The following is a 14,164-nucleotide window of genomic DNA, read 5'->3' as shown; positions in this document are numbered from 1 at the left end:
TTTCTGTAATTACATATAGTTATAATGTACCTGATTTCTGTACATCTCTGTTTTACTTGATACAATACAACAGAATCACAGATACCTGTATAATGCCTGACATATGCCTTCAGAATGCCTCTGAAATTGGTCACATTTCAATATTTCTTCGGGGGTGCTTACAGCACTCCCCCGAACCCAGAAGTTGTAAAGGCTCGCTCCGCTTGCCTAATGCTTGGAAGAATAATCTTATTACTCCTCCGCCCACTGACAAACTCCTAGCTACGCCACTGAATGTGACCATCCGCTTTTGCTGTTGAACGGATGGTCACGTTGAACAGAAATGAACCGCTGAACAGAGAAAGGATGAGCCACGATGTACAAATGTGCAACAAATCTTAGAAATAGGCATAAATTGCATGAGACTTCCTTCATAACTGAAATGAGATGAAATCGAGAGGATTAGAACTAGAACTTATATCAGTTTGGAGAATATACTGACGGTTTTAATACCCTGTCTGGTCTGGTATTTGTTACACCAACTATCAGCAAAACAATTAGGTCTCTAGACCAAACATTGCCTTTTGTCGCCATGCCCAAAGCGTTAGATCCCGTAGGGGGGTACCGCCATCAGTAGACCTCATGGTGCACTGTAAGCATTACTTAAGGTTCTCTGCAGCATGCCTTCGGCCCCTAGCAGAAACCACTTTCGTACCCTTTACTGTACCTCATTTGCCTTACTGTTCCTTAAAAGCACCCGGCGCCGAATGACCTCATCGGTCCCAGCTCTTGGCCATTGGCCTTATTTCTATAGCACTGGATCCCATGAAAGACTTGCAATGAACTGAACTTCTGAAAGATCTCGCTTTCCTAAAAAAAAAAAAAAAATTATTTTCACCCCACCACCTCTAAAATGTTTCATTCAATAGTCTCATGAGTCTATTGACAAGAGCAGCGGTGTCTAGTACGATTTAGAGTCTACGCTGAGACGAGCCACGTGAAAATGAGAACGAGGGGTCACTGACCACCCCCCCCCCCCATGAGCCTACTTTTCAAACAGGGGTCATCAACCTTTTCCATTTATGAATTCTCTAAGCTTATTGCACTTCCGGCCTTTACCCTTACAGACCTGACTCCGAATGCAGGTTGGATATAAGCTAAGAGTTTGCTATAAAGCTCATCATTTAACATCGTAAACGTATTCTCTCTCTCTCTCTCTCTCTCTCTCTCTGTCCCTTACGTACATTTTCTTCAGCAAAACATAAACAAATTATGAATTAATCTTAGGCCTATCTTATGGCATAAGTTCAACAGCTCTGCATATTTATTTGATAACAAATGCACAATTATTTGTAGGACCACAGTTAATAATGAAGTGAGGCTGCTCATGCTACTTGTGTCGAGCCAATGACAGGTTTCGTCATTTCTTTTAAAAATATCAATATAAAAAATGACAATAATTTACGTCTGTCTGTTCCTTGACAAGCTTTCCGTTTTTAGGCTTAAAAGTTACGCGTCACTGAAAAAATATTATTCAGAATACCTACATTCTTAATAATAATATAATAATAAAATTACCATTAGGAGAGCATGCCAAAGAATTAAAAAATCAGTTAATGATTAAAATGTTCTTAAAACTCAACTCAATCTTTAAAAATCAGTTAATAATCAAAATATTCTTAAAACAATTCACTCTCTTTGAAAGTAAAATGTTGATTATGTCTATATAACTAATAACGAGGAAATGAATTCAATATTACCTTATAAGATGCAAGTAAACCAGACTGACAGCTCTGAGCACCTGCACATGTAAAGCCTCAATTTCTAAACATAGATCATATGTTTAAAAAAAAACTTTCGCCTTTCAGAATTAGTTTCCTCTTTGATTCAGCGTTTTCTTCAAAGTGTTGAAAGTATCCATTTCCCGTAAGCAAATGAAGATGCCCCATCTTGCTATTGTAGCAACATTACAGAAATAAATAGTCGAGGTGAGTGAGTCACACACTTCAGAAGACTTGGCTTCCGTCTCTCCTCAGCCGCCCTTATGGGCAAGAAGCATGCAGTATTTGGCAGGAGGAACCCGTAATATTTCACGGGGCTTCAAGCTCCTTGCTTTATTTACTCTATCAGGTGCACCGTGCACCAGCGCGGCAGCAGCGTCTCTCTAACCTCCGACTCTTCTTCTTCCACCGGAAGTGCGCTCGAATCCTCGACCGTAAAAATTTTTTATATAACTGTTTCAGAGCATGAAACGCTATTTCAAACTCAAGGAAAATAAACGACTGTCAGTCAAGGTCTGAACGAGATTCCTGAACTCGTCTGTCTGATTTATACTGCGGGCGGATTTTGGCAAAGGTTCCCCCGTGCGGTTATGGGTGGCACACTTACTGTAGGGGTCGGTTGGTTGGGGGTGGTCGGGTGGTAGTAGACAGCGACGGGACATTATTGAATGTATCAGACTTCTGTCGCTCGAGAAATGGGTGGTGGACTGTGAACGTTAATATAGGCTGATGTGAAATTCCTATATATAGGCCATAATCGAAAGGTCTTACAAGAAACATCAAGAACATCACGTTATCTTGACCCAAGTGCTTCTAAAAGCGTCACATTCTATTATCAAAATAACCTAACTATGGCGTGGAATAGCAATAGTGGTGACGGTTGGAATATTTTGTCAGCCAAGTCAGCTCTATAAACAAAGGTGAGTATTGCCATCTCTCTCAGTATTGTAAATTGATCAAAACAATAATCTTAGATTCATTAAACACGATTTGTGATGTCATTTCGTGCTCTAATATCATAGCAGATTAGATTCAAACCTGTTTACATTCGTCACTTCAATCGACGAGGAAGGCGAACTTGGCTGCGTTACAAGTCCTTAAAAGGGAAATATAGACCCGTCATTTCCTAATACATTTATGGTTACTGAATCTTAACAAGCAAATGACTAAATTTCAAAGAAAACACCGTTTTGCTATCTTAACATCTTAACTTACGAGACATTTCATGAGATATTCCATGAAACACCAGCACGCCCCGAACTCTGATACCAAATTAGATAAAAGAAACTTTCCCAAAATAACCAAATGTCTGCGATGGTTCGAACGTTCTAAGCGCATATTAACTATTGCAACTGAATAGTAGGTTTTGTCAGATGTCTAATGAAACGTAGGATTAGTTTTGTCTCTTGGGGCAGGGCTTAGTACTAATCCTACGGCCTTTTAAAGTAAGAATAACTATTATAAACTGTCGTATCCGAGAAAAAAAATTAATGAGTCTAGTTAACTGTTTTTGGTAAGTTAGTTTGTTACTGGGCCACCGTAACCTGCTGTAATTCTCATGACAGTATGTGTTTGTACTGCATCTCTCTCTCTCTCTCTCTCTCTTCTTATTTTCGGATAATGGCATCAAAAAGCCCTCAATAATTTTGGCTCAAGGTTGGCTAGCCTGTGAGTGGAGTAGTAACTGCTGAGCGATGCATAAATCATAGTGGTCATTTTTAGACGTCAAGGTAGTAACAGGCGCCTCATGGTACCCAAATTCCTGTTCTTTTATTTGTTGTAAAAATTGTCCAGCTGGCATGAAAAACAAAAATTTCCAAAGTACGCCTACCTGTTTAGGGACTAGCCAGATCCTAGAGTAGATAGTGTTTCCTCAGCGCAGGCCTATACTATTAAAGAGCAATATGACAAGCCATGACGGACCAAAGTTGTGGGCCTCACAATTCTTTATGGAAAACTCTCGAATGCTTAATAACGTCTGATAACTGATACACTAATCCCCTAATATATATCAGCATTATGGACCAGAATCATCCGGTCCCTAGACATCGGATTCAGCTCTGCAACTGTTGAACCTACAGTTTGATGTAGGATTCTTAGTTGGGCAGACTTCTCGCATCCATTTTCAAAATAGTCGAATCGAAGGGTTCTAAACTAAATCATTTACAATTTAGCTTTGGTGTCAAGCCTCTCTATCCCTTTCATGTTCCAAAGATGGGCTCAGTGTTTTATTGGCTTGACTTTTGAGACCTTGTTGATGCTAGAATCTAGAATTCTAGATTAAGCGTGGGACAAGCTCCTTCCTTATCAGTGCTTCCCCTTTTATTCACGTGAGCCCCAATATTCTACCTTCTTCATTCTAACAATTTTGGTTTCCCTTGTTGCCGTTTAATGTGGAATATCCGATTCGTTTCATATTACAAAAATGGGCCATCAAAGTTCACTTCTTTTCTTGCTTTGCATCTGAGACTTAAGGTGCGTCCCCACGGTCGAACAATGTCCGACGGACAAACATTGTTACCAATTAACAATTGTCTGCCGGTCTTTGCCTTGTGAGCAGAGTAAAAACAGTGGTATACAACCTCATCTGGTACCACTGTTTGTTGCCAGATATACTTCCATCGTTTCAACGCTTATGATGTCATCCTCCTTCGCCTATGATATGGTAACAATGTCTGTCCGTCGGACATTGTTCGACCGTGTGGACGCACCTTCACAAATAACGGGTTTGCGCGCGTAAGAAAAATATTTCTTGGTTCTTCACATACAGGGCACTGTAAACTCTTTTAGCTTATTTTTATTTTTAGTTTAATTCCCTCCAAAAGACTGCATAAGGTTGGCACTGTACATACTTTTATACACACTCAAAATCTCTGTTCGTGCTTTGAAGAATTTGTAGTGCTGTTATCAAGAGTCGTGTACCATTGGATAATTTGTTGTTGTTGTCATCATGTTCAAGTTTCTCTCTCTCTCTCTCTCTCTCTCTCTCTCTCTCAGCAGTACTTTCCTTGTAAATTAATCACCTTTTAGCATAGCCCCACGTAAATATTCTACCCTTTTTAAAATAATAGTAATAATAATAATAATAATAATAATAATAATAATAATAATAATAATAATAATAATAATGGAATAGAAAAATGCGCCTTAGTCAACATACAAATAGGCAAAGTAACGAGAACTGAAGGGATAAAGCTACCAGATGGGAGCAACATCAAACACATAGATGAGACTGGATACAAATACCTGGGAATAATGGACGGAGGGGATATAAACACCAAACAGATGAAGGACACGATCACGAAAGAATATATGCAGAGACTCAAGGCGATACTCAAGTCAAAACTCAATGGAGGAAATATGATAAAAGCCATAAACACATGGGCAGTGCCAGTAATCAGATACAGCGCAGGAATAGTGGAATGGACGAAGGCAGAACTCCGCAGCATAGATCAAAAAACCAGGAAACATATGACAATACACAAAGCACTACACCCAAGAGCAAATACGGACAGACTATACATAACACGAAAGGAAGGAGGGAGAGGACTACTAAGTAGAGGACTGCGTATACATCGAGAACAGAGCACTGGGGTGGCAATATCTGAAAACCAGTGAAGACGAGTGGCTAAAGAGTGCATGGGAAGAAGGACTAATAAAAGTAGACGAAGACCCAGAAATATACAGAGACAGGAGAATGACCGACAGAACAGAGGACTGGCACAACAAACCAATGCACGGACAATACATGAGACAGACTAAAGAACTAGCCAGCGATGACAATTGGCAATGGCTACAGAGGGGAGAGCTAAAGAAGGAAACTGAAGGAATGATAACAGCGGCACAAGATCAGGCCCTAAGAACCAGATATGTTCAAAGAACGATAGACGGAAATAACATCTCTCCCATATGTAGGAAGTGCAATACGAAAAATGAAACCATAAACCACATAGCAAGCGAATGCCCGGCACTTGCACAGAACCAGTACAAAAAAGAGGCATGATTCAGTGCAAAAGCCCTCCACTGGAGCCTGTGCAAGAAACATCAGCTACCTTGCAGTAATAAGTGGTACGAGCACCAACCTGAGGGAGTGATAGAAAACAATCACGCAAAGATCCTCTGGGACTATGGTATCAGGACGGATAGGGTGATACGTGCAAACAGACCAGACGTGACGTTGATTGACAAAGTCAAGAAGAAAGTATCACTCATTGATGTCGCAATACCATGGGACACCAGAGTTGAAGAGAAAGAGAGGGAAAAAATGGATAAGTATCAAGATCTGAAAATAGAAATAAGAAGGATATGGGATATGCCAGTGGAAATCGTACCCATAATCATAGGAGCACTAGGCACGATCCCAAGATCCCTGAAAAGGAATCTAGAAAAAACTAGAGGCTGAAGTAGCTCCAGGACTCATGCAGAAAGAGTGTGATCTAGAAACGGCACACATATAAGAAGAGTGATGGACTCCTAAGGAGGCAGATGCAACCGGAACTCCACACTATAAATACCACCAGTCGAATTGGAGGACTGTGATAGAGCAAAAAAAAAAAAAAATTAAATAAAAATAATAATAATAGTAATAATAATAATAATAATATTGGAAGGGGACACTCTTTCACACAAGTCTTATTGAAAGACATTGCTCCATCAGCTGTATTTAACTTGTAAATAGTCTTCTCCATTTTTCTAATAATTGCTTTCTCTCTGCTATTGCAACTGGAGAGTATTGCGCCGATATTACTCATCAGGAGGAGTCAATTTCAGGGATATTGCTTACAAATTTATTTGTCACAATAAAAAAAAATAAACACATAGGTAAAAATATGACGAATTAGTGGCCAACGTTTCTCTCGGTATCATCCGAGCATGATCACGGCAGTGGTTTGAAACAGACTGTAGGTGCGTAAGCGTAGTAGGGGGGATAGGGTAGGATAGGGGAGCCCGTAGGTCCCTGGGAAGGAAGAAAACCCATTTGTCATTGTGTGAGAAGAATGTGTGTTATGTCATGTGTTTTTTGTGCTAGTTTGATTCCTTAAAGTCGGCGGTGGTGTGGCTTGTTGTCAGGATCTACTCAATATATAGTGGTAGGTCAGCAGGGGGTCAACCGCTATCTGAGTTTTCAATAATTGGTGGCGCAATGCCAGTTTCCTAGCTATTGGTTTGGAGGAAAGTTTCCTTTCAAGACACTTCTCGTCGTTGAAGGTCGCCGCTGTTGCAGCCTAGCAGACCGTCGAGGCTGGGGCATGACTTCCCTGGGCGTTGTGTCACGACGGCTCGCGTTGTCATTGGCTGCTGGGCTGCTTGTCTCATCTGGTATTCTTTGATCGGGGGTGTTTGGTCTGGTATTACTTGTACTATTATTCATACACACAGGTCTCCTTAAGTTGGTGGGGAGGAAGGGCACTTCTCCCGCGACGGTATTATCAAGAATATTAAGATAATAGGGAGGGCTCCTGACCAGCGACGTTTGCGACTGCTCGAGGCACTCCTCATACAGCAAGAAAAGCCCTCATTAAACATGACGCAGGAAGTGCTCTTCCTTCCCATCAACTTAAGGAGACGTATGTGTATGAATAATAGTACAAGTAATACCAGACCGAGTGACACCCCCGATCAAAGAATACTAGATGAGACAAGCAGCCCAGCAGCTAATGACAACGCAAGCCGTCGTGACACAACGCCCAGGGAAGTCATGCCCCAGCCTCGACGGTCTGCTATAGGCTGCAACAGCGCGACCTTCAACTTCCTCCAGCCAATAGCAGGAATGCATTGCGCCACCAACCAGTGAAAACTCAGCTAGCGGTTGACCCTCTGCTGACCTACCACTATATATATTGAGTAGATCCTGACAGCAGTCTACAGTCTGCTCCGACCCACTGCCGTGATCATGCTCGGATGATACCGAGAGAAACGTTGCCACTAATTCGTCATGTTTGGACCTATTTGTTTATCTATTTATTGTGACAAATAAATTTGTAAGCAATATCCCTGAAATTGACTCCTCCTGATGAGTAATATCGGTGCAATACTCGCCAGTTGCAATAGCAGAGAGAAAGCAATTATTAGAAAAATAGAGAAGACTATTTACAAGTTAAATGCAGCTGGTGCAGCAATATATAATAATAATAATAATAATAATAATAATAATAATAACAACAATAATAATAATAATCATAATAATAACTAATAATAATAATAATAATTAATAATAATAATAATAATAATAATAATAATGCATAAAGGTAAATGCTCCAGATATCTTAGTATTTTTTCGTTAATATCGAAAACGTAGGGAAAATAAAAACAAAATTTGGAATTTTACTTATTGTAAGTAATGTTAGTAAGTGTATCGTGATAAGCAGAAAGTATCTCAAACAAGGTGATAACTATTCTTAGCTACCACAAATGACGTCGAAAATAATGAGACTAAATACTGATTCGGTCGTATTTCTTTCCAGAGTAAAATGTGGGGTTCAACCAGGAAGGTGAAAGTGACTGAAACATCATACCATTCCTCGACTAAGTTTGAGAAGATCAGCTCACAGAATCAGAGTCCCAGGGTGAGTTTTGGATATAGTACCCTGCGTTCCTCTAGCTAGCTAATTGCCATTCATACAGGCAGAAATATTAATTCCTGCTTGCTAGATTTTATTTCAACAAGAGAGTCCCCACTTTTTTTTAGCGCAGTTGCGACTGCAAATAGGCAACAGTTTTAACGCATCTTTGCTTGATTCGAAATGGACTGTTAAAGTGAGCTTTTTTTCTTTCATTTTTCGCCGAAACAGAAGAGGATGACGGACACGGAGGAACCAGCGCTGAGGGGAAAGAAATCCGATAGCTGCAGCAGACGAAGCTCGCACGACAGAGACGACAAAAGTGCCCCCAACGAGAGCAACCTCAGGAGAGCGGTGAAGGAAAAGCTCGAGAAGGAAAAGTTCAGAGAGAACTGTATCTCGAGCGAGGCCATCGCTCTGCCCTGGGTACCAGCGGAGTCTAAGATGCCGAGCGAAGAGCCCAGAAAATGCCCAGTGAGTGACGAGTCCAACAAAAAGGTTGTAGTCGAGCTTAAGTGGCTTGAGAGTGAGGGTAACGCCAGCAGGAATGGCTCCGTGGAGCCGCAGGCGTGTGCCATCAAGGCCTCTCTCACTCTCGCCGAGGTTGATAAGGTCAGTGAGTTTATAACTCACCTGAAGATGGAGAAGGCTAATAATGCTGCAGAACACTCAGCAGACACTGGCAGTCTGGGTAAGCGGACGGATTCACCGTTGCCGGGAAAGTCCTTGGGTAATTCGCAGAACGAATCATCATCTCATAACCCCGATCGTTATGATAGTGTCCCTACTTTCACGAGAACAAGATCCAACAACAGTATGGATGTAAACGATTCTCTGGGTGACAAGGTTACTGACAACGCGCATTCATCCCTAGGACCGACAGAAATCAAAACTGGCTCAACAAGAAGTGTGACGCCAATGAAAGACAATGACCTGTCCAGTTCAGCTGATCTGTTGGGAGGTAAGACACTGGGTACACATTCAGCACAGAGATCAACTAGAGAAAATGGTTATGCATTTGAGGACACGAAACCCCTGAGTAGGACGTTAACAAGATCTGCAACACCGTTTGATACCACATCAAGAAGTTTCATGCATGTTAATATTCCTCGTGAGTCTAGCCTTCCCCCAGGTAAAACAAAAGGAAGAGCGTTCAACAGCCACAACCTTTCAGATCCACTAACAGATACCTACAGAAGATATCCTAGCACTGCACCCGACCCCCGCGAGTTTCACACAAGCCCAATAGTTACTTACGATGATCTCGAGCTGGACCATATGGTACAATCAGCGCTTGCACTAGCTAGAGCCAGGAGGGGGTTGTCACTTCAGAGAATACTGGATGATTCAGCCGATGTTCCACTGAGGAGGCCTTTGAGCAGATTTCGAGATTCAGTGTCGATGTCCAGAACTGATGATACAGACAGTTACTTGTCGAGGTATCCAAATTATAGACGATACCAGAGAGCCTCTTGCGAGCCATCTGATTTCGCATCCAGCGTGTCATCAGCAAGGGAAGACAATCCATTACCACTTGTTCCAGAGAATGGCTCAATGACCAGACTGTCCACGAGGGCGACATCCATGCCTGCCACGTCACGTAACAGGCGAGATGTGAGGACCATGGACAGGGATGTAGTTTCTGATTTTAGTTCGTCCTTAAACACCAACAATGGCAGAGGCACAGAGCTCCCAGAAGATTCATCTCCTTATGACAGGAGCCAAATGATCAGAGGGAGCTCTCCCTCTGTCAAGAAACCTTTGACTTTGCCAGAGATAACAGAAGAACAGGATAAAGTTCCTAGCATTGTAGAAGAAATGGACCTTCTGACGACATACCATGGAGCAGGCGTCTTCTGCTCGTTGCTCACTGACGACGTCCCAGAAGTTACAGTCGAAAGAAAAGATCGGAGAAGAGGCAGGTCTATATCTGTAATGAGGAGGTTGCTCTCTGATGGGGAGGGTCAGTACAGTAGAGAGACTACGCCTATGTCTAGTCTCAGGAAGCAGTTCAAGGTTTGGTTGGAATGGAAGTGTTGTTATTGGCGTGCCTTTTCATTTCTTGTTTTTTTCTTTTTTTTCTTCTTTGTTTGTACAGCTCCTGTTAAGTCGCAACTTTATTTCATTTATGAAATACACAATACACAGCAGCTGCAAGCTTCCTCTAACAGCTAAATGAAGCCACTGATTACAAAATCTTTTCGTTGTCTGGTTTATGTTTCTAAGTCCTTGAACAGCTTCGTCAGCAACCTCACACTTTTTTTTAAAGCACATTACTATAACAGCGTTATATTTTCGATAATCTTTTATATATCATTTGTAAAAGTACCTCACTTACAAATGCTTCTGTTGTAAAAGCAATGACTCAATCATAACATCAATAAAAAAAACTGAAAAGAAATGATTACACAAAAGCAACTCGTATGCAATAACTCTAGGTCATTGCTATGCATTGCGAACTAAGAACTGACTCCGAACATTACAGGAAAAGATGAGAGCCGCAGGTCTGCACGAAGCTGTACTCCTGGGGGATCTTAAAACGATGGAATCCATCTTAGAGGAGACAGATACTGACGTGAATGTGACCGATGGAATGGACAGAACAGCTCTACACTTGGCGGCCGACAGAGGTCATAAGGACATCGTTGTGATGCTCATTGCAAAAGGTGAGTTGCCGCGAAACCTTCAACAAACAGGAATGAAATTAGTATCTCTATTTGTAAGAATGTTTGGGATGAGATCTTGTTATTGTTCCAGTTATCGACATTAGTGTGGCACTGATAGGTTTTATAGACCGTATCCTCTACTTGCTATACTCATAAGGGGAGTCTTTATATGTCAAATGTATTTTTTTACAGTTGTTTGTAACAGTGAGGGGTGCAGGCACTTAGGATTATTATACATATATATGTAACGTACACACATACGGTACACATATATCAATATTTATAGATGTATATGCACACATGTACGTTCCCACAGTGGTAGTTGTTATTGTATAGTTGTTCTTGAAATAATCACTAACTAAGCACATTTTTGCTACTAATAGTGATTTACTGAAAGAGAGCAATGTTCTAGTATTCATATCCATTGGGGGGAGGGGGACCACGTGACCAGATCCCCCCCTCCCCCCTTCCCCCACCTTAAATTCATGTAGGCTAATCACAACGAAGAACTTGGAAGCATATACAGGGAAGACCTGGTATCAAAACTCACACAGAACAATTATTTTCCTTTATATGAAAAACGGAAGGGGATGCCAACCTTGACGAGTATGAACCTTTCGCAGGGTGCCAAGTGAACTCACCTGATGTGGAGGGTCGGACGCCACTGCACTTTGCGGTTGAAAGCGGAGATCTGGACGTAGTCTTGGCCCTTATGACTGCAGGAGCTGAAGTCGATGTTGTGGAGAAGAGGCGAGGAAGGACCCCCATACACCTGGCCATCGTTGGCAATAATCTCGACATACTGAGGTAATGAATCTGGTGTTTTGATTTGTCTCTTGCTTAGGGAACAGGATGGAAGTCAGACTTCATGAAGTATAGTAGTTTTGTCCTCTTAGGCGACTTCGTATTGAAAGAATTTCGTATAGGATTTCTTTCTCCATTCACGGGGCTCTGGACAGTGCAGCCTTCTGAGAAGAAAGGTCAAAAGATGAGTAATCAAGCAAAAAAATGATCTTTTCTTAGCTACGCTTCTCAATACAGGTTTATTTCGTATTTCTAAAAAGTGATTTCTGCACAATTGCTATATTTCGGGCTAAAATATATACTTTCCTGATATTTCTCAGGTCCTGTTACAGCCGCTCGTAGATGATCCACAGTTAGGAGACAGGTTATTGAAATTAACCGAAAAGGTAAGTTACTTTCAAGCTTCTTTGTGAAGCTCAAGTGTCTACCTGATATAACTTTCACAATACAAACCAAGTTCATTCAAAATAATGATCTGTTTGTTTAAATTACTAAGATCGTCTTTGTCTGTTTTCTCTCTCAATTAGCAAGTTTATTCGCAAGTTTTTCTTTATTTCCAATTTTTTAGGTGATTTTCTATTCTTTTAACCCTTCAACAGCAGCCAGTTCTCTCTCCCTCTCTCTGCTTCTAGTAGATCTCCATTAAAGACAAAACTATAGAGTACTGTTATACTGCTGTTCAAGTCAGAGGATATTTAAAATTATGGCAAATAAAAACACCATGTTATATCCGTACCAGGACGGAAGAACTCTCCTACATATGGCGGCTCATCACGGCATCCTGGAGGCGACCTACATGCTGATCAGCGCAGGCGCAGAGGTCAACACCAAAGACGCGTCTGGAAATACGCCTATGCACGCAGTCATCCTCACTAGGCTGCGTAGAAAAGTATGTATACAGTTTATTATGGCTGTTACCTATAGTCTGATGTTCAAATGATTCTCTTTATACTTTAAATTCTAATAAATTAGTAGAAAAAAAAGAGACAGTATTCTGACCTTTCTAAACTCACCAGGAAAGAATCTGCTCAAAAGTGTTGGAAGTCCTCCTGGAATCTGGCGGAGACGTCGAGGGCGGAAGCGAAGGAGAAAATGCCGGCGAAGCTGGGACTCTCCTTCATGCAGCTGCATTTGCAGGATGTCTGGACTGCGTGAGGGTTCTTCTCAAATGTTCTGCCAAATTAGAAACGAAGGTAAGGTGGTGTGTAGCAAAAAACACTCAATTCGGGAGAAAGTCATTCATGTTAGTTTTCGAATCAATAGCCATTGAGAAATAATGATAAGGTAGTTCCCGGGTTACATCAGGTTCGGGTTGAGTCATTCCAGACTTAAGGCACTTGCCTCATGGCGATGTTAACCTGCTTTATGGCGCTGTAAGCCGGACTTACAGCGCTGTTGCTATTTATTCCCATTATAAGTATGATGATCCGGGAATGGAACCCCTGTCATAACCTAGGAACTGCCTGTAGTAAGTTTTGAAATGAAAAAATCATTTTATGAGAATGATTTAGCTTCATATATACATATATACATTAGGAGTAAAGAAATTACAATTGAAAGTCAGGTCATCAAGTAGGTTATAGACCTTGTAGATAGGTTTCAGTTTTATTGTTTCTAAAGATTGTCTCTGTGCTTCATGGTCAGGACAGTTGGGTATAGAAAACTCTTACGGAATCCAGTGACTGGACACTGATTTAATTAAACAAGAAATAGACACACACACACAGATCTACAAAAATATGAAATCAAAGTTTGTGATCACTAATGACAACTCTTCCCCTCCAGAATTTCTACGGCAAAACGCCCTTGCAAATCACCATAGAAGAAAACCACGTGGACATCGTGTCGTTCCTAGTAGACAACAACGCCTGCTTGGAAACCACGGATTCGAGGGGTCAGCGACCCCTCCATTACGCCATCATGTCAGATTCCCCTCGGCTAGTCGAAGAGATCCTTCGTTCTGGGGCAGACAGGAACGCCAGGGATAAGGACGGAAACACCTACTTCCAGTTCGCCGTGATCAAGAGGCGCTACCAGGCCCTGGATGCTCTGGTCAAGTAAGGCTCTGATTCGTCTCTGTGCAGCCAGTAAGAGACCCTGATTCTCCTCAGAATCATGTCGACGTCTTCCAAATTTAATGTTATAGTTTTCCCAAGCTGGGAGAATGCCTTCAGAATTTGATTGACGTCTTGCAGAATTTTTAATTGGTATTTATTCTCCTCCAACAGGGAGAAAGTGGTAGACGTTGGGGAAGAGCAACAGGCAATTCATTACTGCGCCTCGGTGGCTGGCGATCAGGCTGCGATTGATGTCCTCTGGACAATGGTTGGTCATGCTTGAGAGACATGTTTTTTTTTCTTTATTCTGAAGTAGT

The 14,164-nt window shown here is 41.5% G+C and overlaps 1 protein-coding gene across 1 annotated transcript; it reads left to right on the top strand.

Annotated features, from left to right (window-relative positions):
- Positions 1-2,096: 2,096 nt before the first annotated feature.
- On the top strand, positions 2,097-14,130 carry LOC135215374 (uncharacterized). The gene is made up of 10 exons (XM_064249954.1): positions 2,097-2,680; positions 8,225-8,326; positions 8,552-10,336; positions 10,806-10,986; positions 11,610-11,792; positions 12,109-12,176; positions 12,530-12,679; positions 12,807-12,983; positions 13,576-13,847; positions 14,019-14,130. Exons 2-10 carry the CDS (start codon positions 8,231-8,233, stop codon positions 14,128-14,130), a joined length of 3,024 nt encoding a protein of 1,007 aa, XP_064106024.1. The 5' UTR covers positions 2,097-2,680; positions 8,225-8,230.
- The last annotated feature ends 34 nt before the right edge of the window (positions 14,131-14,164 follow it).

The sequence above is a fragment of the Macrobrachium nipponense genome, chromosome 5 (genome assembly GCF_015104395.2).
Source record: "Macrobrachium nipponense isolate FS-2020 chromosome 5, ASM1510439v2, whole genome shotgun sequence".
NCBI lineage: Eukaryota > Metazoa > Arthropoda > Malacostraca > Decapoda > Palaemonidae > Macrobrachium > Macrobrachium nipponense.
The sequence above is the reverse complement of the archived record's forward strand: the minus strand, read 5'-3'. Positions and strand labels throughout refer to the sequence as shown.

Coding starts and splice junctions, on each gene's coding strand:
- LOC135215374 (XM_064249954.1), top strand. CDS start 8,231: ATGTGGGGTTCAACCAGGAAGGTGAAAGTGACTGAAACATCATACCAT. Junction 12,984..13,575: donor CTGCCAAATTAGAAACGAAG/GTAAGGTGGTGT, acceptor CTTCCCCTCCAG/AATTTCTACGGCAAAACGCC. Junction 13,848..14,018: donor GCCCTGGATGCTCTGGTCAA/GTAAGGCTCTGA, acceptor CTCCTCCAACAG/GGAGAAAGTGGTAGACGTTG.